Source organism: Somniosus microcephalus, chromosome 23, assembly GCF_052327205.1.
Source record: "Somniosus microcephalus isolate GS21.2 chromosome 23, FLI_Smic_1.0, whole genome shotgun sequence".
In the NCBI taxonomy this organism is placed as follows: Eukaryota; Metazoa; Chordata; class Chondrichthyes; order Squaliformes; family Somniosidae; genus Somniosus; species Somniosus microcephalus.
Window position 1 is genome coordinate 3,936,793 of NC_141009.1, and position 24,548 is coordinate 3,961,340.

General features: G+C 54.4%; 1 protein-coding gene across 3 annotated transcripts in view; it reads left to right on the forward strand.

Moving 5' to 3' along the window:
- The window catches only part of sec16a (SEC16 homolog A, endoplasmic reticulum export factor), a 90,922-nt gene that overhangs the window by 20,985 nt on the left and 45,389 nt on the right, over window positions 1-24,548 (forward strand). For all 3 annotated transcript variants that reach the window (XM_085965231.1, XM_085965230.1, XM_085965232.1), the window contains 8 exons: window positions 3,205-6,640; window positions 9,929-10,065; window positions 12,420-12,517; window positions 14,742-14,880; window positions 17,594-17,786; window positions 18,687-18,858; window positions 19,676-19,818; window positions 23,705-23,766. In XM_085965231.1, coding sequence (XP_085821357.1) covers window positions 3,269-6,640; window positions 9,929-10,065; window positions 12,420-12,517; window positions 14,742-14,880; window positions 17,594-17,786; window positions 18,687-18,858; window positions 19,676-19,818; window positions 23,705-23,766 — 4,316 coding nt within the window. In that variant the 5' untranslated portion in view covers window positions 3,205-3,268. The remainder of the gene's footprint in view (window positions 1-3,204; window positions 6,641-9,928; window positions 10,066-12,419; window positions 12,518-14,741; window positions 14,881-17,593; window positions 17,787-18,686; window positions 18,859-19,675; window positions 19,819-23,704; window positions 23,767-24,548) is intronic.

Here is a 24,548-nt window from a genome sequence, read left to right on the forward strand (position 1 = left end):
CGGCGCTCCCCCAGCGCCGCCCCTCCGGCACTGCGGCGCTCCCCCAGCGCCGCCCCTCCGGCAGTGCGGCGCTCCCCCAGCGCCGCCCCTCCGGCAGTGCGGCGCTCGCTCTGTACTGGTACCAGGAGTGTCAGCATAGATATGAATGCAAGATGTTTTTGTAGTGGGGGGCGTTCTATATGACCCAAACACTCTGACAGTGGTTGCGACAGGGCTTGAATGGCCCATCACAACACACTGACGTTGCTCTGTGTGCGGTACTTGCCTTGTGCAGCTTGACACTAACTGGCGTTTGCCGAGATTTTTTTCAGCTGCCTAATTTCCTAAAGTGTCAGATTCTGGCATTGAGATACAATATAGAACGTTCTGCTAGAAGGCAGTGGAAGGGGAAGGGCGGACGTGTTTATATTTTTTGCACAGATCAAATTCCTTGTTTTTGTGAACTATGGATATTGGTTCAAAGGTCTGGCCAACTCCCAATGGAATAAGTAGGAGATTGGATGTCCTTTGTCCATCTGTCTGAGTGCTGAATGCAGACATAGAAACATAGAAGATAGGAGCAGGAGTAGGCCATTCGGCCCTTCGAGCCTGCTCCGCCATTCAACAAGATCATGGCTGATCATCCAAACCCTAGCACCCGGTCCCTACACCGACCGCCATCCCACCCAAGCCCTATCCCCGTAACCCCACGTATTTAATCCCCCCTAACACTAAGGGCCAATTTTTATCATGGCCAATCAACCTAACCCGCACATCTTTGGACTGTGGGAGGAAACCGAAGCACCCGGAGGAAACCCACGCAAACACGGGGAGAATGTCTGTGTGGAGTTTGCACAGTCACCCGAGGCCGGATTTGAACCCGGGTCCCTGGCGCTGTGAGGCAACAGTGCTAACCACTATGCCACCGTGCTGCCCGTGCTACAAAGTGGGGATAGACTGCCGGTCAGGATGCCTAGCCTGTGGCTGCAGGGGCTATATGTGCCCCCACCCCAGGCCCTGGTGATCACCGAGATCTCTTGGTGCCAGCAGCGGGATACCGGGAATGGACGGGGATTTAAACGTTACCCCGAGGACCCACGGTGCGCCCACCTGTGCTCGAGGCGCCCATTGTCGAGGGTACTGCCTGACACCTCCTATCTCGAACCCTCCCCCTGCTCTGTCACCCGATGGCTCGGTAGGTACGTTCCCCAACCACAACTTGCATTTATATAGCGCCTTTAACATAGTACAACGTCCCATGGTGCTTCACAGGCACCGTTATCAGACAAAATTTGACACCAAGTCACATAAGGAGAAATTAGGACAGGTGATAAAAAGCTTGGTCAAAGAGGTAGGTTTTAAGGAGCGTCTTAAAGGACTGGAGGAGGTTAGAGAAGGGAGGGGGGGGACTGTAGGAGCGCAGAGATGGCGGGGGGGACTGTAGGGCTGGAGGAGGTTAGAGAAGGGAGGAGGGGGGATTGTAGGGCTGGAGGAGGTTAGAGGAGGGGGGGGTTGTAGGGCTGGAGGAGGTTAGAGAAGGGGGGAGGGGGGGACTGTAGGGCTGGAGGAGGTTAGAGAAGGGAGGAGGGGGGATTGTAGGGCTGGAGGAGGTTAGAGGAGGGGGGAGTTGTAGGGCTGGAGGAGGTTAGAGAAGGCGTGGGCGAGGCCATGGAGGGATTTGAAGACGAGGATGAGAATTTTGAAATCAAAACTTTGCCAGACCGGGAGCCAGTGTAGGTCAGCGAGCACAGGGGTGAGGGGTGATGGGTGAACGGGACTTGGCGAGCGTTAGGACACGGGCAGCAGCGGGAGGAGGAAGGTGCCCAGGTCGTGCCCCTTTGGTCTGAGCCCAGCTGGGGCAGCCCTCTGGGTGCAACGATTGGCCTCTGCAGGTCAGAAAGGTGGTTGGGGGAGGTGGGCTGCAGGTTTTTGCTTCTGCTCACTATCCAGCCACCCCTGCTGGAAGGTGTACGAGTCCGTGTTGGGTGAGTACAGGATGGGGTTCCATTGTAAGGCCCCCATGGCCGGAAAACCCATGACATCCAGGCTTGCAGATCAGATAGTGGAAAGCTCCCGTTCACTCACGGCACGGGGAGGGGAGAGAAATTTGGGGGTGGGAGTTCTTGCCTCTGACTCAGAAGGTCGTGGGTTCAAGCCCCACTTCCGAGACTTGAACCCATAATCGAGGCCGACACTCCCAGTGCAGTACTGAGGGAGCGCTGCACTGTCGGAGGGGCTGTACTGACAGAGCTCTGCACTGTCGGAGGGGCAGTACTGAGGGAGCGCTGCACTGTCGGAGGGGCTGTACTGAGGGAGCGCTGCACTGTCGGAGGGGCTGTACTGAGGGAGCGCCGCACTGTCGGAGGGGCTGTACTGAGGGAGCACCGCACTGTCGGAGGGGCTGTACTGAGGGAGCGCTGCACTGTCGGAGGGGCTGGACTGAGGGAGCGCCGCACTGTCGGAGGGGCTGGACTGAGGGAGCGCTGCACTGTCGGAGGGGTGGTACTGAGGGAGCGCTGCACTGTCGGAGGGGCTGTACTGAGGGAGCGCTGCACTGTCGGAGGGGCTGTACTGAGGGAGCGCTGCACTGTCGGAGGGGCTGTACTGAGGGAGCGCTGCACTGTCGGAGGGGCTGTACTGAGGGAGCGCTGCACTGTCGGAGGGGCTGTACTGACGGAGCGCTGCACTGTCGGAGGGGCTGTACTGACGGAGCGCTGCACTGTCGGAGGGGCTGTACTGACGGAGCGCTGCACTGTCGGAGGGGCTGTACTGACGGAGCGCTGCACTGTCGGAGGGGCTGTCCTTTGGATGAGACGTTAAACCGAGGCCCCGTCTGCCCCCTCAGGTAAAGATCCCACAGCACTATTTTGAAGAAGAGCAGGGGAATTCTCCCCGATGTCCTGGCCAATATTTATTCCTCAATAAACATCACAAACAGATTAACTGGTGATTATCATATTGCTGTTTGTGGCCGCGTTTCCTACATTACAACAGTGACGACACTTCAGAAGTACTTCATTAGCTGTGAAGCGCTTTGCGAACTCCTGAGGTGGTGAAAGTCGCTGTACTTTAAACATCTGGCAATTGAATGTCGTGCCTAGTTTTCTATATCAATGCTTTGAGGGGGGTGCCAGTTTTCACCAGCCTGTGACCGGGAAGCTTCGAGACGCCTGTCCTGGGGCGCTCCCTCCTGTAAAACTAACCGTCTGTGTCTCTCTCCAAAAGGTACCGTGCTCGAGTGGCAGCCCCGCCAACTCCGGAGATCGTCTTTCACCGACTGCCAGCATCGATGCAGAGCCCGGCAATGCAACCGCCGCCACCCCGATCCTCACCTGGATTCGGCAGCACCGCTGGAGCCCCACCGAGCGGGGGAACCCCCAACGCTTTCCGTCGCAACGCCCCCTTCAGACGGCCCAACACCCCACTGTCGGGGGCCCCCGCCCCTCCGCCACCGGTCACCGATCCGTTCGGCCTCGGCCGGCCCACCCAATCTGGCTGTTCACCGTCACTGCAGAATGCCGCCAATGGAAACCCGCTGCCCCCTCCGCCATTCCCGAGCCGGCAAGACGGGGGTTACGTACTGCCTCGGTGGCCTGCGGACACTTTGCGCGGCGCCCAGGTGGCGTTTCCCGGGCCACCGGGGGAACGCTGCGAACCGTACGGCGCGCCGGCCCCTCTCCCCGCGCAGCTCGGCGAGGCCGGGCGATTTTCCCCTGCGCCCCCGACACGAGGAGCTGAAGCCGGACCAGGCCTGCCTCCGGAGCCCTCCTACTTCCACACGGGGCTGGGGCCAGGGCCAGAGAGCTGTGAGGCGGGGCCGCGCCAGGGCTCGGCCCCACCACACGCCAGACCCACCCACGGGCAGGAGGGGGGCCGGGAGCCCCTTCCCTTCCCTCCCGGCGTGCCTGCTTTCCCGCCGCAGTTCCAGCAGAACTCCTCCTCCCAGTGGGCGGCGAGTCACGGCAGTCGGCCTCCCTCTGTCCAGAACTACTTCCAGCCCAGCGACCCCCAGACGCAGGGGTTCGGCGGTTACTGCGCTCCCCAGCTCCAGCCGGTCCTGCCGCACCAAAACCAGGCGGCGGGCGGGCACTACCAGCAGCAGCACCCGCCGGAGCCCCTCGCACAGTTTGCCGGAGCTGAGCGCCAAGATGGCAGCCACGCAGCTCCCTTCCAGCAGCCCCCCCAGCAGCAGCACAGCTTTGCCAGCCCCAGCTTGGCCCGGCCGGAGGATTGGCTGCCCAGCCCCCCTCGGGAACCCTGCCAGCAGCAGGCCACGCTTCACCTCGGGCACCGAGTGGACCGCCCCGCCCCGCACTCGGGCCCGCCCCCAGACTCCGATCCGGGCACCGTCTCCATGTTTTTCAAAGGGGGCGAGGTGGAGAATGAAGAGACCCTGGTGGCCGAGGGGCGGCTTGGGACGTGCGCCGCGATCGGCGACGCCTTTCAGCCCAGCTCCGGGCAGTTCTTCAGTGCGCCGCCGCTGCCCGATCCGTGCGGCGCCGTGGAATCCCGGGGCTTCCTCCCACACCTGCCCGCCCCGTATGGCGTTTACAGCCAGGGGGGCGGGGAGCCCGGTGGGGCCACCGACCCCCCTCTGCCCCAGAGCGAGGGGCCGGCGCTAGAGAACGACGAGAATTCCGAATTCGTCCAGAACCAGGAGGTCCTGCCCAGCGAGCCCGACCGGATCCCCGCAGGATTCCAGCCCGTACCTGCGCTGGCAAACCAAGGGCTGCACGTCGCCAAAAGCCTCGGCGGAGCAGGGGGGGGGCCGCCGCCAAACCTGGAGACCCCTGACTCCGCGCCTCACCCGCTGCGCTCCGACAGCATTTCCTCGAACCACAGCAGCAGCGCCAGTCACAGCAGCGGCTCCAGCCTGAGGCGCTCCCAAGCCCCACCGAGCACTTTCATCCAGCAAGAGAGTGCGAAGCCTCCCGCCGACTCCCCCTCCCGCTTCTTCGAGCAGATTGACTCCTCCCCCCTGGGCCGGGACCCATCGCACCCGGGCAGGGAGGCGGAAAGCGCGGGAAGGGCGGTGTACTACAGCCAGCTGTCTCAGCCCCCCACCCCCAGCGCTCCCAAGCCCATGGCCACCTTCCAGGCCAGCGCCAACAGCTCCTTCGAGCCGGTCAGGTCACACAGCCAGCTGGTGGTCAAAGCTGCCGAAGTGGACCAGGCGAAGATGGTGATGGAGCTGAGCCAGGCAGCGGTGAGCTCCGCGGGGCAGCGGCAAGGAACCGGCGCCTCGGATGTCTCCCCCGGCAATCTGGAACAGCCGCCGGACAACTTGGAAAACATCCGCGCCCACCGGCCTCGCCTGAATCTATACGCCGGCCCGGGGGCCCCCGAGAACATGGCATGGCCTGCGTCAGAGGTGCCCGAGAAGCGACCATCCTCTAGAGCACACGGCGCCCGGGCAAAGTCGGAGAGCCCCGCCGCTACCCTTTGGGCGCAGAGCGAGCTGCCGAACTTCTGCGCCGGGATCGTGCTGGCGCCGGCTGCACCGGCAGTGCCCGCAGCAGCCAAGGAACCGAACGCCGAGGTGGTGCAGCCGCCAGAGGATGGCGGCAAGGCTCTGAGCTACCCGATGCTCCCGGGAAACATGGAGCACCTTCCCCAGGGGGCAGAAGACGGAGCCCCGACAAACCAGGCAAGTCCCAGCTACGCCACGCTGCTGGTCCCGTCTCCGGCCGCGCCGAGCCCGCCCGTGCTGCTCGCTCGGCCTCTTCAGACCTCCGCCACCACGCCCAGCCCCGACCGCCCTCTCCGAGACCGGGGCGACGGCCAAAGTGTGGCCTTGGCGAGCCCCGTCCCCCCGAATCCCAGCCTCGGACCACCGCCTGTCCAGACACCGCTCAACCTGGCCGTGGATGGCCGCCTCAACCCGCGGCTGGCCGGCGAAGGACTGACGACGGACCCCACCGCCCCTGCGAGCCCCCCGTCGAGCCGGGCTCCTGGTGCAACCCTGATTGCCCCAACTTCCAGTCTTCAGCCCGGTGATGCCAGCAAGGACGGCGCGAGGATTGGCGCCTTCCATCGACCCGAGTCGTCGGCTAACTGCGAGCTGCTTGATTTTACTCTGCGCCGCACTCCGCCTAATCAGCCCTTCGCCGGTACTAATCAGGCCACCTCCCTGTCGCTCGGCAGTGCCACGCAGCACCCTGCTCCCTGCCAGCCGTACGCCGCAGGGCTCTACACCAATGACAAACCAGGTTTCTATCTGCAGGTCACCAAAGACGTCCAACAGCAGCAGCAGCCGATCGCCGCGGTGACAGGACAGCGGGCAGCGCCTCCGCCGCCCGCGGCTCACGACCCAGCCCAGCGCCCGCCAGTGCCAGTCAGCGGGCAGTACCCGCCGGCAGGTTACGGGTACCCAGGCCCCGGTCCCGCCCAGCCTCCGGCGCAGCAGTCAGCGGCTCAAGCTCCGGTAACGGTCCCCCAGCCGCCCCCCCAGCACGAGGTGACGCCGCAGCACCCATACCCCCCGGCCCAGCCGCACGCAGGGTATGGTTACCCCTACCCGTACCCGTACCAGGATTACAACGCGGACCCTCAGCAGCCTTACACCGTGCCTTACCCGTCGTACCCGTCCCTGGACCCCAGAGCCAGCCAGCAGATGCCCTACCCACCGATGGATTCCAGAGGCAACCACCCGTACTACCAGGTAAGGCTCCCTTCTTTCTCTCTCTTTATTGTAGCTGTCGCTCCGTTCTGTAGCTCAGTAACTTGCCCGTGAGCAAGGTAGGTAAGTATCGAACGATGGCGAGGTTTTTTTTGTTGTATTTATAGAGCGCCTTTAACGTAGTAAAACGTCCCAAGGAGCTTCACAGGAGCGATTATCAAACAAAGTTTAACACCAAGCGACATAAGAGATATTAGGACAGGTGACCAAAAGCTTGGTCAAAGAGGTGGGTTTTAAGGAGCATCTTAAAGGAGGAGAGAGAGGCGGAGAGGTTTAGGGAGGGAATTCCAGAGCTTGGGGCCCAGGCAGCTGAAGGCACGGCCACCAATGGTGGAGCGATGGAAATCGGGGGATGCGCAAGAGGCCAGCATTGGAGGAGCGCAGAGGTCTCGGGGAGGGGGGGGGGGGGGGGGGGGCTGGAGGAGGTTACGGAGATAGGGAGGGGCGAGGCCACGGAGGGGTTTGAACACAAGGATGAGAATTTTAAAATGGAGGTATTGCCAGACCGGGAACCAATGTAGGTCAGCGAGCACGGGGGGTGATGGGTGAACGGGACTGGGTGCGTTCCTGCGATAGCTGGATTCTTAATGGCACCACCCAGCACAGCACTGAGCAGGAGGGTCCCGGGGACTGTGTGGGTGGTTGGGGTGGTGCAGTGAATCTAGTGAGGGGGAGGGCAGCCCATCAGCCAAGGTCCCTGCTCCAGCTCCAGCCTCCAGTGACTCCTGTTGCAATGTGCAGCTGTGGGAGTGCCGGGTGAAGATATGATTGAGCTCGATGCCCTCCACAGCTGAATAGCCTGTTGATACTCAGTTTAAAAAATGGCCACTTAACGTGAATTACGACCATCAGGAGAACTGGTGTGGGATAAATTGCTGAGTTGAACTCTGGCCATGACTTTCAAAAGCCGTTTTATTTCCCCTCCAGATCAATTCCCGAGTGTGTTCCGATTGAGGTACAGATCGGCCATGATCCAATTGAATGATTGATAAATGTTCGAGGGGCTGTTGGGCTCCTCCTGTGCTTATGATCGATAAGGAACTCTTAGTTTCGTGTAACAGAAACGGAAAATGCTGGGAACTCCCAGCGGGTCAGTTGGCTTGTGTGGAGAGAACGGAATAGTTAAAGTTTCAGGTGTGGGCCCTTCACTGGGAAACCTGTTCTGATGACTGGTCCGCACCTTAAACGTTAACTTCTCTCTCTCTCTCTCTCTCTCTCCTCGGATTCTGCCTGACCTGTTGTGTGATCCCAGCATACTCTGTTTCCATTTCAGATTTCCAGCACCTCTTCTTTTTTTGGTTTTATGCAGTGAGTCCTGCAGTTTATATCTGGTCACACGTCTGGGAGTGTTTGATGGGACAGTGTAAAGGAAGCTTTACTCTGTATCTAACCCGTGCTGTACCTGCCCTGGGAGTGTTTGATGGGGACAGTGTAGAGGGAGCTTTACTCTGTATCTAACCCGTGCTGTACCTGCCCTGGGAGTGTTTGATGGGACAGTGTAGAGGGAGCTTTACTCTGTATCTAACCCGTGCTGTACCTGCCCTGGGAGTGTTTGATGGGGACAGTGTAGAGGGAGCTTTACTCTGTATCTAACCCAGGCTGTACATGTCCTGGGAGTGTTTGATAGGACATTGTATCCATCTCTTGCTGGGAGTGCTTGATGCTGGCACTGAGCAACACAATTAGCTGAAGTGTTTCTCTCCTGTGCACTAACGTTCTTAATTCTGAGCACAGAATTCCCCTGCATATTGGAAAAAATAAATGACGTAGAATTGATGTATGGAAGAAGGCTGCTGGGAAAGACTGTCTGGCCTATCAAGCCCAGCCCAGCCCGACACTGCCACCACAACCGTTGATCCGACCCTTAACCACGCATTCTGCTGGGAGAGGGGAAAATCTTGAATTCAATTCATGAAGTCATCGAATGTACAGCACAGAAACAGGCCATTTGGCCCGACTGCTCTGTGCTGGTGTTTATGCTCCACACGAGCCTCCTCCTCACCCTATCAGCAGATCCTATTTTTTTCTCCCTCGTGTGTTTATCGAGTTTCTCCGTAAATGTATCTCTGCTGTTCGCCTCCACCACTCCGTGGTAGCGAGTTCCACATTCTCACCACTCTCTGGGTAAAGAAGTTTCTCCTGAATTCCCGGTTCGATTTATTAGTGACTATCTTATATTGATGGCCCCTAGTTTTGCCGCCCCCCACCCCCAACCAAGTGGAGACATCTTCTCCACGTCTAATCTGTCGAACCCCTTCCTAATTTTAAAACCTCTATCAGGTCACCCCTCAGCCTTCTCTCGTCAAGAGAAAAGAGCCCCAGCCTGTTCAGTCTTTCCTGATGGTTATAACCTCTCCATTCTGGTATCGTCCTTGTACAGCTTGGTATCAGCCTGGTAAATCAGGAGATTCCTCACTAACTCCCTACGGCAGTCAAACAAGGCTGGCGGAGACCACAGACCCTGAACTCTGCTTAATGCCAGCTAAGTGGCACCTTACCCCGTACACCTCAACCCTCATTGACCCGATACTGACTGTGCAGGGAGCTCTGCTCCTGAGGGCAGCTAACCTCACCCTTTGCTTGGTGTCTATCGGGGCCCTGCTGCACTAACCATCCTGTCCATCCAGAATAACCTATCTGGCCAGAGCTTCCAACCGTTCCATTTTAAAACTCTCAGCCTCTGTTTCTCTCGCCCTTGTGACCTGTTCTGAGATCTCCGAGTCCCAAGGCTGGCCATCATTCTGGCTCCCCCTTTTCTGCACCTTGCCCAGAGTGTCTCTCCTTCACTGTGAGCAGGAGTGATAAGTGGATGGGTACTCTCCATGTACGGCTGTGCTCCAGGGTTAGGTATCGTGCTCCTCATGGGCAGGTTATTCAGTAAGTATTCCGATTGCAACTGCATGCATTATGTGCTGATGGACCATCAGTGTGTGTTTTTGTTGGAAGCAATTAGAATAAGGTTTCCCCAAGAGCTGAGTTGGTGAAGATGATGTGTAGCCAAGCTGTACGGGCCAGGGAAGATCCCAGCTTCAATCGCTGGCCAGTGCTGAGTCCGCTGATCTCGGTCACGGCAGTGGTTGGGGTGCCTGAAATTGGCCTCGGAGCCTCCGGGTGTGACCCCTGTAATGGCCTCAACTGGCCGGGCGGGGCGCCCCGGTCTGCCGGGGACTGGCCGGGCGGGGCGCCGGGGACTGGCCGGGCGGGGCGCTCTGGTCCGCCGGGGACTGGCCACTGAGGTTTTAAGGAATGCTCATTTCTTCATTTCTTCAGGATGACCCGTATCGGCGTTACAACGTGCGATATGCTAGGTATGACGCCAATAACGTGGGTTACAAGGAGCCAGAGAGGGAAAGGACGAGTCGACCCAGCTCTCGAGCAAGTCAGTCCTCCGACCGGCCATCCTCCAGGTACGTTGCTCCATAAATGGAAAGGGTATTAGTCCTGACCCTGCAGGTGCTGATAGCAGCATTTCAGTGGATGGTCCAATTGGAAGTGGATTCAAAACTCACGATAAAACTTAAATTTGCTTCCCCATGTCTCCGCCCCCCCCCCCCCCCCAAACCTTTCAATGCTGGCTCCATCTCCCCTGAAAGGTGCTGCCTCTAGCTGGGGTAGGGGTTCCACAGGGGCAAACCTCCCTCCACTGGCCATCCTTCTGACGTGAGCCTCGGCAGGCAGGCAGACAGGCTCTTGAATCATTGAGGGCAACGCAACAGAGCCCGCTGCAGGTCTCGCCTGGGACCCACACACACATTGCTTCTACCACAGCACCTCCCAAACTTGTGACCTCTTCCACCTAAAAGGACGAGGGCAGCAGACACATGGGAACACCACCACCTCCAAGTTCCCTTCCAAGTCACACACCATCATGACTGGGAAATATATTGCCGATTCTTCGTCACTGCTGGGTTACAATCCTGGAACTCCCTCCCTAACAGCACTGTGGGAGCACCTTCACCACACGGACTGCAGCGGTTCAAGAAGGCAGCTCACCACCACCTTCTCGAGAGGCAACTAGAGATGGGCAATAAATAATGGCCTTGCCAGCGACGCCCACATCCCGAGAATAAATGGGGAAAAAATACTTTCCAGTATTTTTTCTGGAAAAATACTCCCCGATCCTCTAACTTCTACCGCTGCACTATAGAGAGCATCCTGACAAACTGTATCACGGTATGGTACGGCAGCTGTAGCTCCCATGACCGGAAAGCCCTGCAGCGGGTAGTCAAAACTGCCCAACGCATTACCGGCACCCGGCTACCGACCATAGAACATATATATCAGAAACGCTGCCTACGGAGGGCACGGTCCATCATCAAAGACCCTACCCACCCCAGCCACAGTCTGTTCGCCCTCCTACCATCTGGGAGACGCTACAGATGCATTCGCACCCGTACGACCAGATTTAGGAACAGCTTCTTTCCCAGGGCTGTCATCCTACTGAACTCCACAAATAAACACTAAAGCCTGCACAGCTGCCGATGCACTTTATTATGGTCATATTTATGCTAATATATATGTACAAATGTATGTTGAAATGTTTAAGTGTCCTAATCCAAATTGTACACTCTCGGGAGCCGCAAGCCTACATTTCGTTGTACTGCACTTGTGCACTAACAATGACAATAAAAGTTGATTTGATTTGAAATCCCTGGAGCGAAATCAGGAGCAGGAGCCCTGGCTCTTATTGTTACTGACCTCCGCAAAGCTCTGGTGTGGGTGGGACTGAGGGCAGTGGCAGCCCTCCCACTAACATTGCTGCCCCTCAGATGAGCTAGTTCAGCACCAGCCCGGGGTGCAAGCTGCCAACCCCTCTCATGTTCATTCACAAACCTCCCGTTAGTTTAATCCCTCTATCCCGGCCCCACTCTGAACAGGTTGATTGGAGATGATGGCGAGGAGTATTAGTATTTGGCCGCAATTTTCCTTCAAGCCTTCCGACTGAAATCTCGCTGAGGGGGTTGGGGTGGTGGGGGGGGGGAGAGTGGGGCTTTGGGGGGGGGGGGTGGAGAGTGGGGGGAGGTGGGGCTGAGGGGAGAGTGGAGCTGGGGAGGCCAGTGTCCCTATGAATGGTACAGCAGCACCAATCTGCCTACAAATTAAATTTTCTTCCTAAATTCTCCCCTCCTGAAGACATTGACCTTGCGAGGCTGCAGTGCCACTGCACCCTCAGCTCCCTCGCTAAAGTATCGCATCCGAGGACCCGTCTCGTCCTCGGCCGAATCCCAGACACGCTTCCCAGGATAGTGAGCGGGGAGCCTGGCTGGTTTGGTTAATTTCTCCATACCGTCTGCTTTTAAAAAGTGATCTGTGGCATCTTGCCTGCCCCCTCTCCTGTACACACACTCCCTCTCGCCCTCGCTCTCTGCCGCTCTCCTTAGTCCCACCTTGTGCTCTGTCTCTGTTGCTCGCTCTCACTATCTCTCTTCCAATCTTGCATCCCCTTAGCTCCACTCTGTTCTCTCATGCCTCACTGTCACTCGCGCTTTCTCACACGCACACACACACTTAATTCCACCCTGTGTGTTCTCTCATGCCTCACTGTCGCACGCTCGCTCGCTCTCACGTACATACCCTTTATACACCCCTCTGTTAATCCATGCGATATTGTCAGTGGGTGGGTTGTGTCTGAGGCCAGTCAGGCTGCAGGGGTGGCTGGGCTCAGACCTGCACTTATTACTCCAATCCTCAGTGAACTGGCAGCAAGCAGGCACCTTCGGCACGACATTCACTCCTCCTTTCTGTTTGGTGATCTCCTCAGGCAAGGGTGCACTGAAGACTCCTACGGTGGCAGAGGTGGGCGAGAGGCCTATGCTGGTTACTATGCGGATTATTACAGTGGGCAATATCCGTACAGAGGTAAGCAAGGATCACTTTTCTATCCTCTCCTTGTGAAGAGCTGGTTCTGTTGCACTTGGCAATGGTCAGTTAAGTGAAATGTCCAGTAACTTAGTGGAGTATTAAATCCCTGCAGCAGGTGATATTGGGATACAGATTCCTGAGGCGTTGTCTGCCCACCCCTGTGCTTCATGGCTGAGGCTAGACGTTGCGCATCAGGCAATTTCACTATGGGGGGGCACCACGGTCGACCCGATCCTGGTTTTCCCCTGACATGGAGCCAGTGCCCCGAGATCTTTAATGTCCGTCCGAGGCACCAGACAGGGCCTCGGTTTAGTGTCCCTTCTGAAGGACGGCGCCTCAGTACCGCGCAGGGCTGTCGGTCTAGGTTAGAGGCTCGAGTCCTGGGGTGGACGTCGACCTCGGGCAAGAGTGACACCACATCACTCGCTCGGTACGAGATCGAAGAGGTGAGCCGGTTGGGTGTAAAGCAGTTTCCTATTCTGACGGTGGCTGGGGTTGGACTTGTGCTGTCGGTGGGCCTAGTGCAGTGTGGCGGTTCTGTTACCGGACTAATAATCCAGGGAATGTGCATTCTGATCCCACCGCTGGCACTTTGAGAATTTGAATTCAGTTTATATATTAAAAAACTGATCCCAGTAATGGTGACCATGAAGCTGTTGGATTGTCATGAAAACCCAACTGGATCACGAATGTCCTTCAGGTAAGGAATCCTGCCGTCTTTACCAATGTTCCCTCTAACTTTTCTTTTGTGCACGGTTCCTTTAAACTGCTGCGCTGACCATTCAAATGTTGCACATGTGTGGTTTTTACAGTACAAAGGCTGGTGAGCAGCCTACGTGGGACCTCGGGCACTGCACATCCTTAGAGGAAACATTGATCCTGAACGGTCTGGGCCTATCTGGGACTCCAGTCCCACACCAAGGTGGTTGACTCTTGCCGCCCTCTGCAGTGGCCGAGCGAGATCCTCGGTTGTGGCAATAACGAATGGCCATTAAATGCCAACTTTGCCCATGATGCCCAAATCCTGAGCTGGAATTAAAAAGAAATAGACTGGACCATTGAGACCAGAGCACATTCGACAGTAACAGTTAATGGTGTCTTTTTTTAAACGGTCTTCTCCTTGCTCAGGTTGTCTCGGTCTGTGTGTCAATCTGAGTGGATAACTTGCTCCCAAATCACTGCTTGTCCGCTCGGAGTGACCGCTAGACGACTGGAGATTGTGCATTGAGTTTTACTCCCTCTAATTTTACCAAACCGTGCCTGGATTGGTTTAAGGAACGGAGGTGAGATATTGGCAGTTCATGTTTACTCTGTACTGCACCAGTAAGATCAGATACTGCAGGGAAAGCTTTGTGCAGGCTTCAGAAACATAGGCACAGAAACACAATCAATTCTAGACCACTGTTTTTCTCATGAGCCACCCAGTCTAATCCCACTCTCCCCCTCACTCCCCACACCCTTCAATATCCCACCCAGTCTAATCCCACTCTCCCCCTCACTCCCCGCACCCTTTAATATCCCACCCAGTCTAATCCCACTCTCCCCCTCACTCCCCGCACCCTTTAATATCCCACCCAGTCTAATCCCACTCTCCCCCTCACTCCCCGCACCCTTTAATATCCCGCCCAGTCAAGCAGGAGAGCCCCTTTGTAGGGCTGCCCACCATAGCCCAGTTCTGCATCACAGATGTTAACCTCTCTCTGTTGCTGACCGCCTTGCTGTGTTGCCAGTTTCTATACCAGAGGAGCTGATTGGCCATGATGTTGCTCCATGGTATCTGAGCAAGGTTGTGATGCTCTGCCGCTATGGTGGAGCTGTTTTTATCCTGGTCCGTCACATTCTCCCTCCCCATGTTGCTGTGCTCTGAGCTAAGGGTTCTTCCCTCTCGTGGACGTACAAGTACTATTGGAAGAGCAGCAGGGGAGTGTCCTGGACCAATATTTATCTCTCGGCCAACATTACTGAAAAAACAGATTATCTGTTCATTATCTCATTGTTGTTTGTGGGATCTTGCTGTGTGCAAATTGGCTGCTGTGTTTCCTACATTGCAGCAGTGACTCCACTGCAAAAAGTACTTCATTGGCTGTAAAGCGCTTTGGGACGTCCTGAGGTGGTGGAAGGCGCTGGAGAAACGCAAGTCTTTTTCCCTTTCCTTTCCCTCCTTGAAATGCCGCTTGCAGTGTGAGTCTGTGATTGCTGTGTTGTGTTTCTCTTTTGCTAGACCCAGCCCACTGGGACCGGTACGACCCCGCTGCCTACGATCCTCGATATAGAGACTACAGGGAGTACGACCGGCCGTACTGGTACTACGCACCTTATCAGGCACGGGAGCCTTATTACCGGGAGCCCTACACAGACAGGTGAATAACCGAGCTCCCGGGACCGGGCATTGCTCTGCAGCTCCTCTCCCACCGTTCGTTGTGTATCGCGGAGCCAAGACACTACGTGCCTCCTGAGATATGTTGCAGTTTAAGGATTGTGGGGGGGCATACTCTATGGGCCTTGGAGGGGGGGCAGCGCAGATTCACCAGAATGATACCGGGGCTAAAAGGGTTAAATTCCGAGGACAGGTTGCACAGACTGGGCTTGTATACCCTCGAGTTTAGAAGATTAAGGGGTGATCTAATCGAGGTGTTTAAGATGATTAAAGGAGTTGATGGGGTCGAGAGAGAGAAACTATTTCCTCTGGTGGGGGGAGTCCAGAACAAGGGGGCAGAACCTTAAAATTAGAGCCAGGCCGTTCACACAAAGGGCAGTGGGAATCTGGAACTCTTTCCCCCAAAAAGCTGTCGAGGCTGGGGGCCAATTGAAAATCTCAACTGAGATCGACAGATTTTTGTTGGGCGAGGGTATTAAGGGTAACGGAACCAAGACGGATAGATGGAGTTAAGATACAGATCAGCCCTGATCTAATCGAATGGCGGAACAGGCTCGAGGGGCTGAATGGCCGCCTCCTGTTATGTATATTGGGGGGGGGGGGGGGCGGGGGTGGTGAAAGAAGGCAGCACCTCCCAAGTGAGAACTCCAATTCTGCTCTTGCAGTTTAACGTGATACGTGTCCTGTACCCTTCATGGAGTTTCTGTGTCTGTTTTGGCTCCGGTTTATTTGGTAGCTCTGTTCTCCCTCTCTGGTGAGGGAGATGTTACTGGCGATCGGATCTCTGGGCATCCCTCGTCCACTTCCTCCAGTCCTGAACAGTGTCGCCCGGGTGCGAAGTGGGTTTCCAGGATTCCTCCCCAAGGCTGAGAGGGGCAGTGGGGTGTGGCCGTTCTTTGGAGGAGCCTGGGTTTGGAGAATGGTTGTGATGGTTCACTAGTAGGATCAGAGTGGCCTTGGCTGGCGGACTGCGAATAGGTCTCCAATCGTGTGGCGTGAGGATGGGGGCGATAAACATCGGGACATCGGTTATCTTGGGATGGAGGAGGCGTGTGTGGAGAGAGTGACGCTTCAGAAGGCAGTGCAGCAGGTGTTTTGTTTCTTTGTCCTATTCTCCCCTCTTCTGCAGGCATTGACTCGAGCTGGGGGCAGTGCCCTGCATCACTCGAGTGCCAGTCCTTTCATTGGGCAATGAATGTCAGCAGGCTATTTGGCTGTGGATGGCATCACAGCCAAGTCCAATCCTGTTCCCCGGAGATTTGCACGCATGCACTTTCCAGCAAGGGTCACTGGGTTGTTCTGGAGCAGGAGCCCTGGCTGATTGTCCTTCCTGTCCCTAACCCAAGGCCATTGAGACCAATCGCAGCACACTCACTCCAACAGACGGGCAGGGAAAGACCAGCTGATCCATCTTGCCTGCACCACACCACGACGTCAGCTGTCGGAAGGTCGTGGGTTCAAGTCCCACTCCAGAGACTTGAGCATAAAAATCTAGGTTGATACTCCCAGTGCAGTACTGAGGAAGCGCTGCACTGTCGGAGGGGCAGTACTGAGGAAGCGCTGCACTGTCGGAGGGGCAGTACTGAGGAAGTGCCGCACTGTCGGAGGGGCAGTACTGAGGGAGCGCCGCACTGTCGGAGGGGCAGTACTGAGGGAGCGCCGCACTGTCGGAGGGGCAGTACTGAGGGAGCGCCGCACTGTCGGAGGGGCAGTACTGAGGAAGCGCTGCACTGTCGGAGGGGCAGTACTGAGGAAGTGCCGCACTGTCGGAGGGGCAGTACTGAGGGAGCGCCGCACTGTCGGAGGGGCAGTACTGAGGGAGCGCCGCACTGTCGGAGGGGCAGTACTGAGGGAGCGCCGCACTGTCGGAGGGGCAGTACTGAGGGAGCGCCGCACTGTCGGAGGGGCAGTACTGAGGGAGCGCCGCACTGTCGGAGGGGCAGTACTGAGGGAGTGCTGCACTGTCAGAGAAGCTGTGTTTCAGGTACGATGTTAAACCGAGGCCCCGTCTGCCCTCTCGGCTGGACATTAAAGATCCCACGGCACTATTTTGAAGAAGAGCAGCGGGAGTTCTCCCCAGTGTCCTGCGGGCAATGTTTATCCCTCAGGCAACATCACCAAAACACAGATTATCTGGTCATTGTCACATGGCTGTTTGTGGGAGCTTGCTGTGCACAAATTGGCTGCTGCGTTTGCTACATTATGACGGTGACTACGCTTCAAAAAGTACTTCATTGGCAGTAAAGCGTGTTGGGATGTCCAGTGGTCGTGAAAGGCGCTGGAGAAATGCAAGTCTTTTCTTTTTCATGACTAGACACTTCCCCTCCCCCCCCCCCCCCCCCCTCCGCAGCCGTGTAATCTCATGGCTGTGGGGGGGGGGGGAAATCTGTAAAATTCCTCTGACCCCCTCAGGTGATGGAAACCAGTCCATCACATTGCCGATGCGTGTGTGAACCGTTAAACAACTTATCTTTTATATGATGCGATCTCTGCCCCAGTCAGGAACCGGTCCAGCTCCTATCTAATGCAGCACAGAGGAATCGAGCCTGAGCTCTTGCAGTCTGAGGCTTGAGGGGGTTGGGGGGTGAGGAGGAGTCGTCGTCTGAGGCTTGAGGGGGTATGGGGGGGGGCGGGGGTTGTCCTGGCAGAGATTTCCTTCAAGCTAAAGATTAACCGAACAACCTTCTGTTTAAAAGGCGGAATGGGTACGAGGACCTCTGGCAGTACGACCCTCGATACGACGCCAGCTTCGATGAATGCAGCCGGCGGGACCCATACAGCGACGAGTTTGATCGGCACAGCACGCACAGCGAGCACTCGGCTCACAGCGCACTGAGCTCGCACAGCGTGAGGAGCCGGCGGAGTAGCTTCAGCTCCCAGTCTCAGCAGGTGAGGCGTGCTGGGGGCCCCCTGACTCCCATCAAGTCAGTCTGTGCTCGTCCAGGAGCCGGTTCCCAGTTTTCCTGCTGCTGGTCTTCGAGGGATCTTGTGCACAGCTTGCCTTCATTGTTCACCTGGTAAAAAAAAAAACGGGGAGCGGCTATAATATATTAAGAATCTTACTGCTGCATGCACTTCCTGAAGAAAGGTTGAGCAGGTTGGGCCTATACTCATTGGAGTTTAAAAGAATGAGAGGCGACCTTATTGAAAAGATTCTGAGGGGGCTTGACAGGGTAGGTGCAGGGAGGATGTTTCCCCTCGTGGGGGAATCTAGAGCTAGGGGGCACAGTTTCAGGATAAGGGGGCACCCATTTAAGACGGCGATGAGGAATTTCTTCTCTGAGGGTTGTGAATCTTTGGGATTCTCTACCCAGAGAGCTGTGGAGGCTGGGTCATTGAATATATTCAAGGTGGAGATGGACAGATACTTGAGGTACAGGGGAGTCTGGGGTTATGAGACGGGCAGGGAAGTGGAGTTGAGGCCAAGATCAGATTGGCCATGATCTTATTAAATGAAGGGGCCGAATGGCCTACCCCTGCTCCTAATTCTTATGTCCTGTCAACTACTTCTATAATACATTCCTACGTTCTCGTTTAGAATGCAAACTGCCTATGTAAACCTGTCATGCTGTAATTGCACCCTCCTGCCAGTGGTGGTGCAGCAGCGTCCCTTCTGGCAGGAGGGTGGAATTATAGCGTGATGTGTTTACATAGTTTCCCATTATAAATCTGGACATGGGAATTTATAATGGGACTGTATGAAAATAAGGATGTGGCATGCATGACTTTAAAATGCACACCCTGGTCCAAATATCCCCCACCCTCTAACCCCACTTTCTTCTTTTGCAGAGCCAGGTTTACAGGAGTCAGCAGGACTTGGCTGGCCCCTATGAAGCACCGGGTCAGGCAGCCACCGCTGATTTCACTTACAGCCAGTACGCGGAGAACACGGTACACCCGGGATACTCGGATTACCAATACGGGTACCCGGCAGAAACCGGGTGGCAGCCTGTGGAGAAAGGTGTGTTCCTCGACACCGTACGCTACTAATCTAATCGAGGGGTTTGGGGGGGTTTATATAGAATAACAGATTCCTGGGAGTGAGTTACAGGCTGGAATCTAATCGAGGGGTTCGGGGGGGGGGGGGTTTATATATAGAATAACAGATACCTGGGAGTGAGTTACAGGCTGGAATCTAATCGAGGGGGTTTATATATAGAATAACAGATACCCGGGAGTGAGTTACAGGCTGGAATCTAATCGAGGGGGTTTATATATAGAATAACAGATACCTGGGAGTGAGTTACAGGCTGGAATCTAATCGAGGGGTTCAGGTGGTTTATATATAGAATAACAAATACCCGGGAGTGAGTTACAGGCTGGAATCTAATCGAGGGGGTTTATATATAGAATAACAGATACCCGGGAGTGAGTTACAGGCTGGAATCTAATCGAGGGGTTCGGGGGGGTTTATATATAGAATAACAAATACCCGGGAGTGAGTTACAGGCTGGAATCTAATCGAGGGGTTCAGGTGGTTTATATATAGAATAACAGATACCCGGGAGTGAGTTACAGGCTGGAATCTAATCGAGGGGTTCGGGGGGTTTATATATAGAATAACAGATACCCGGGAGTGAGTTACAGGCTGGAATCTAATCGAGGGGTTCAGGTGGTTTATATATAGAATAACAGATACCCGGGAGTGAGTTACAGGCTGGAATCTAATCGAGGGGTTCGGGGGATTTATATATAGAGTAACAGATATCTGGGATAGAATCTAACTTTTTGTTTAGCCTATTCCATTCCTTTTTTTTAGTTTTTTTTTTTTTCCCCAGCTCCACCGAGACCGGTGACCCCAGAGAAATTCATGGTTCCTCACCTTTGTGTCCGGTTCAGCCCCGGAGGGCAGTTGCTGAAAGTGTTGCCTAACCTCCCTTCAGAAGGACAGCCTGCCTTGGTGGAGATACACAGCCTGGAGGTAGCTTGGGGAGTGAGGGAGGCTGGGGTTGTGTGTTCATTATATACAGGACGGAGGCAGGAATCCTGTGTTCCAATATCCGTGCTGTAGTTATTGCAGCATGTCACTCAGCGCTCTCGGTACTGCTCCAACCCCTGTCTCTGACCCATCCAGATATCTGCCGTCTGTGTTAGACCCCAGTATTGCACGTGGCCGCTCGGGCTACGGATGTTGGGACACTGGTTTCCACGGATGAATTTTCACCGTGTCCCGGGCCGTAGATTTGAATGTTGAGATGCTGGAGAGCAGACCAGGTGACTGCCCACGAGGAGAGGGGGGAGCACTCCAGGGGTTTCCCCCTCGCTGTCGCTCTTCGTTCAGTGTTGGCAGAGGCCTGGGGGAAGAGTTGCTCACCCACCACCTATCGGGTTGCGGGCGGTGTGTTGATGTGCTTATTCCAGTTCTCGGGCACTGTGCAGGGGAGCCGTTGAGTGTAATGCTGCCGGCCGTTTTTGGGACTGGGAAGTGAATGTTTAAATCCCGATGTTAAAGGTTAATAATTGGAAGTAAAATCAGAAAATACTGGAAATTCCCAGCATCTGAGAAAGGGTTTAACCTTTCACCTCTGCACCCGAGAGGGGTTAACCTTTCACCTCTGATGATGGGTCACACCCAGAAAGACATAGGGGCAGAAATTCGGGTCGGGGGCTTGCCGCGCGTGCAAGCCCCCGATCTGCACTTACCCGACGCGCCTGCCGTTCACCTCCAGGGACGCCTGGAATTCTTTTTTGAAAGAGAAGAATCCCGGGCAGCTTCTGACGTCACGCCGCCCAGGAGTGCAGCCAGCGCGAAGCCTGGAGCGCGCAGTGCAACTGAGACACGCCCCTTGAGGTCTGAGTGTAATAGGACACGCCCCTTGAGGTCTCAGTTTAATAGGACACGCCCCTTGAGGTCTCAGTTTAATAGGACATGCCCCTTGAGGTCTCAGTTTAATAGGACACGCCCCTTGAGGTCTCATTTTAAAAGGACACGCCCACAATGTTTCTCACAAGCTGCTAAGCATTTTTACATGGCGAGCAGCATTTCAAATAGGTTTTTGGTATTTTTATGAAGCTTTTGGTAACTTTTATAAACTTTTAAAAACGTTTACATTATTTTGAAGAATCTGAAGTAGTTTTAAACAGAATTAAAGCAATTTAAAGACTTTTAAAAGCCCTGAGAATTTTTTTCATTCCATTTATTTATTTAGCAACGTCGTCGTCATACGTGTCTTCACACTGTTCCCTTTGGGGAACTGTATGAAGTGGTGGAAGGATTTATGGCCGTGATTAACGCTCCTTCCGTGACCGTAACCATCTTTGTACCAGTCATTAGGGTGGTTAGTCCTATGGCGGGAGGGTTTTACGGGCTCCCACAAGCTATACAAGGAGGGGGGGCCACCCACACCCACGGACGCAAATATCCCACTGGGTGTCAACCCAGAATTTAGAGCTGGAGCTCCGACTCCACTTGCCGGGACTGTCTGGAGCGGGGTTCGAAACCCTACCCCGTCTGGCCCAGCGACGGGGATCCTACCGCTACGCCAAAGGCCCACTCCGATTAGCAACGTGAAATGGCTGGAATGAGCACAATTCATGGCATTAAAAGAACTCACAATTGAACTGATGATGACCTCGGCAATCTCCTCAACGAGGTGGAGGCGCAGCGCCTGCTCATCATTGGTAATGAGAAGCCCAAGGCGCCGCAAAAAGGACAGATGCTAGCTTGGTCTTTCAAGTGGCAGCATAGGGCTCCAGTCACGGGGAGGGAAAAGGCGCAGGAAACGTATGGGTGTCACCTTTTGCGCGGAGTGGGCCTTTTGCGTAGCGGTAAGCATCCCCGCCGCTGGGCCAGAAGGAGTAGGGTTTCGAACCCTGCTCCAGACAGTCCCGGCAAGTGGAGTCGGAGCTCCAACTATAAATTCTGGGTGGACATCCAGTGGGATACTTGCGTCCGCGGGTGTGGGTGGCCCCCCCCCCCCCCCCCCCCCTCAGATGGGTTGTGGGAGCCCGTAAAACCCTCCCGCCATCGGACTAACCACCCTAATGGCTGGTATGAAGATGGTTACGGTCACGGCAGGAGCGTTAACGTGGCCAGAAATCCTTCCACCACTTCATACAGTTCCCGAAAGGGAACAGTGTGAGGATACGTACGACGATGACCTCTTGCGCAATGCACCTCCTTGGACCCTCAGTCGCAGATGCGAGGGGGCAAATCGTGCAATTGTTAAATTTTTCATTTTATTGACATGTAAAATGTTGGCCCAGTAATTCCGTTCCAAACGCGTGAGTACGGTCGGGGTACTCGCGCGTCTGGCCGGAGGAAATGCCGGTTTTCAGCATGCACAGCGCATGCGGGGAAAACTGGCATTTCCTGTCCTCTGAACGAAGGGGTTCAGAGGCAGAACGCGTGCGACTGCACAGGCAGCGCGTGCGCAGTAAAATTCGCCGGTTTCATTCATGCTTTCAGTGAGGTTAAGTCCTTACAACTTACACATGAAAAAAGCATGAGTACAGTTGCTCCAGAGGCTGCGGAGGAAGATATATTTTATTGTGGAGCCTCTGAAAGGCAATATTTTTGTTTGGGAAAGGGAGGAAAGTTATTTTAAGAAATGCTGAGGTAAGTTTTAAAGTTTATTTTTGTTTTTTAAAACGGGTTTTCAGTACTGTCGGTAGAAGGAGCAATTGTGGCTATGTGAATTGAATTTGCTGTGTTTATTAAATGTGAAAATGACTCCAACATTTTTAAGAGAAACTTTTCATCAGTAATATATTCTTTTAAGGAATTATGTATGTATGTCTGTATATATTCCTTTGCGTATATGTATGTATGTATATATTCTTTTACTTATGTGTATGAATGTATGTATTTAATTATGACTTTCAGAGAAAGTAACTTATTGGAAAATCATAATTAAATACATTTCATACACAAGTAAAGGAATATATACATACATACATATACGTAAAGGAATATATGTGGACATACATACATAATTACTTAAAAGAATATATTACTGATAAAAAGTTTCTTAAAAATGTTGGAAATGTTACATTACTCATTTTAGAAGTCATTTTCACATTTAATAAACACAGCAAATTCAATTCACATAGCCACAATTGCTCCTTCTACCTACAGTACTGAAAACCCGTTTAAAAAAAATAAAAAATAAATAATAATAATTAAACTTTAAAACTTACCTCAGCATTTCTTAAAATAACTTTCCTCCCTTTCCCAAACAAAAATATTGCCTTTCAGAGGCTCCACGATAAAATATATCTTCCTCCGCAGCCTCTGGAGCAACTTTACACATGCTTTTTTCATGTGTAAGTTGTAAGGACTTAACCTCACTGAATCCATGAATGAAATCGACGAAGTTCACTGCACACGCGCTGTGCCTCTGAACCCCTTCGTTCAGAGGACAGGAAATGCCGGTTTTCCCCGCATGCGCTGTGCATGCTGAAAACCGGCATTTCCTCCGGCCAGACGCGTGAGTACCCCGACCGTACTCACTCGTTTGGAACAGAATTACTGGGCCATACTTTTCTCCGATGCAGCCCGACCTCTCGGATATTTCTAGCATTTCCTGATGGTTAACCATGCCCAGGGATCTGGGTTGGGACTGGCCTATGAAGGAATGCAGCATCTGCCATTAGAAGGTAATGCTGGCCGGCCGACCTGTCCCGACCGGTCCTGTCCTGTCCTGTCCCGACTGCGGAGGTTAGTGCGGGAGTCCAAACACTGGATGGCTGTTTAAGTTACAGCGGGTGCAGTGTATTTGACATGAGATCGGGCATTTTGGTTAATCTAAAAAAGTTTTGAACCTGCTTATGATTCTGGCTGACGTGTGGACTGTTCCGTTTCCCAGATGATACTGCAGCACATGCCCGAGCAGGAGGAGCTGAGGAACTTCCCAGGGCCGCTAACGAAGTAAGTCTCTTAACGTTACACCTCCTCAGCGGGTCCGCTCGTTTACTGGTTCTATTACTGGACCAGTAATCCAGAGAACGCAAGTTCAAATCCCAGAATTTGATTTCGGTTTAAAATATCTGGAAATAAAAAGCTGGGATCAGTAAGACCATGAAGCTGTCGGATTGTCGTAAAGACCCATCTGGTTCACTAATGTCCTTTGGGGAAGGAAACCTGCCGTCCTTACCCGGGCTGGGCCTGTCTGTGACTCTATACCAATGTGGCTAACTCTTCCTTCTGAAGTGGCCGAGTGAGCCACTCTCTTTAAACCTGGGACCCTCTGGTCTACTTGGCTCAATGTCGATACAGTCGGTCTACGTAACAGCCACAGCCCCAGAAGGGGAGCACTTTGAGCGGTTTGGGAGACGTGATGAGGCGCTGTAAATACAAGTCTGCCTTTCACTGTGCCTCTGTTAATATGAAGGTTTGCCATTTATAAAAGCCAAATGGAAAAGTAAAGTCCTGTGTTTGTTGGAAGAGTTTATGAAAGGATTGTTGATTCTAACACTGCAGTTCGGGATCATAGGAACAGGAGGAGGCCATTCAGCCCCTCGAGCCTGTTCCGCCATTCCATTAGATCATAGCTGATCGATACCGTAACCCCATTTACCCGCCTTGGCTCCCTATCTCTCGATACCCTTGCCTGATCAAATATACCGCTCTCCGTCTTGAAATTTTCAATTGACCCCACCAGCCTTTTGGGGAGAGTGTTCCAGATGTTCACCACCTTTTGTGTGAAGTGC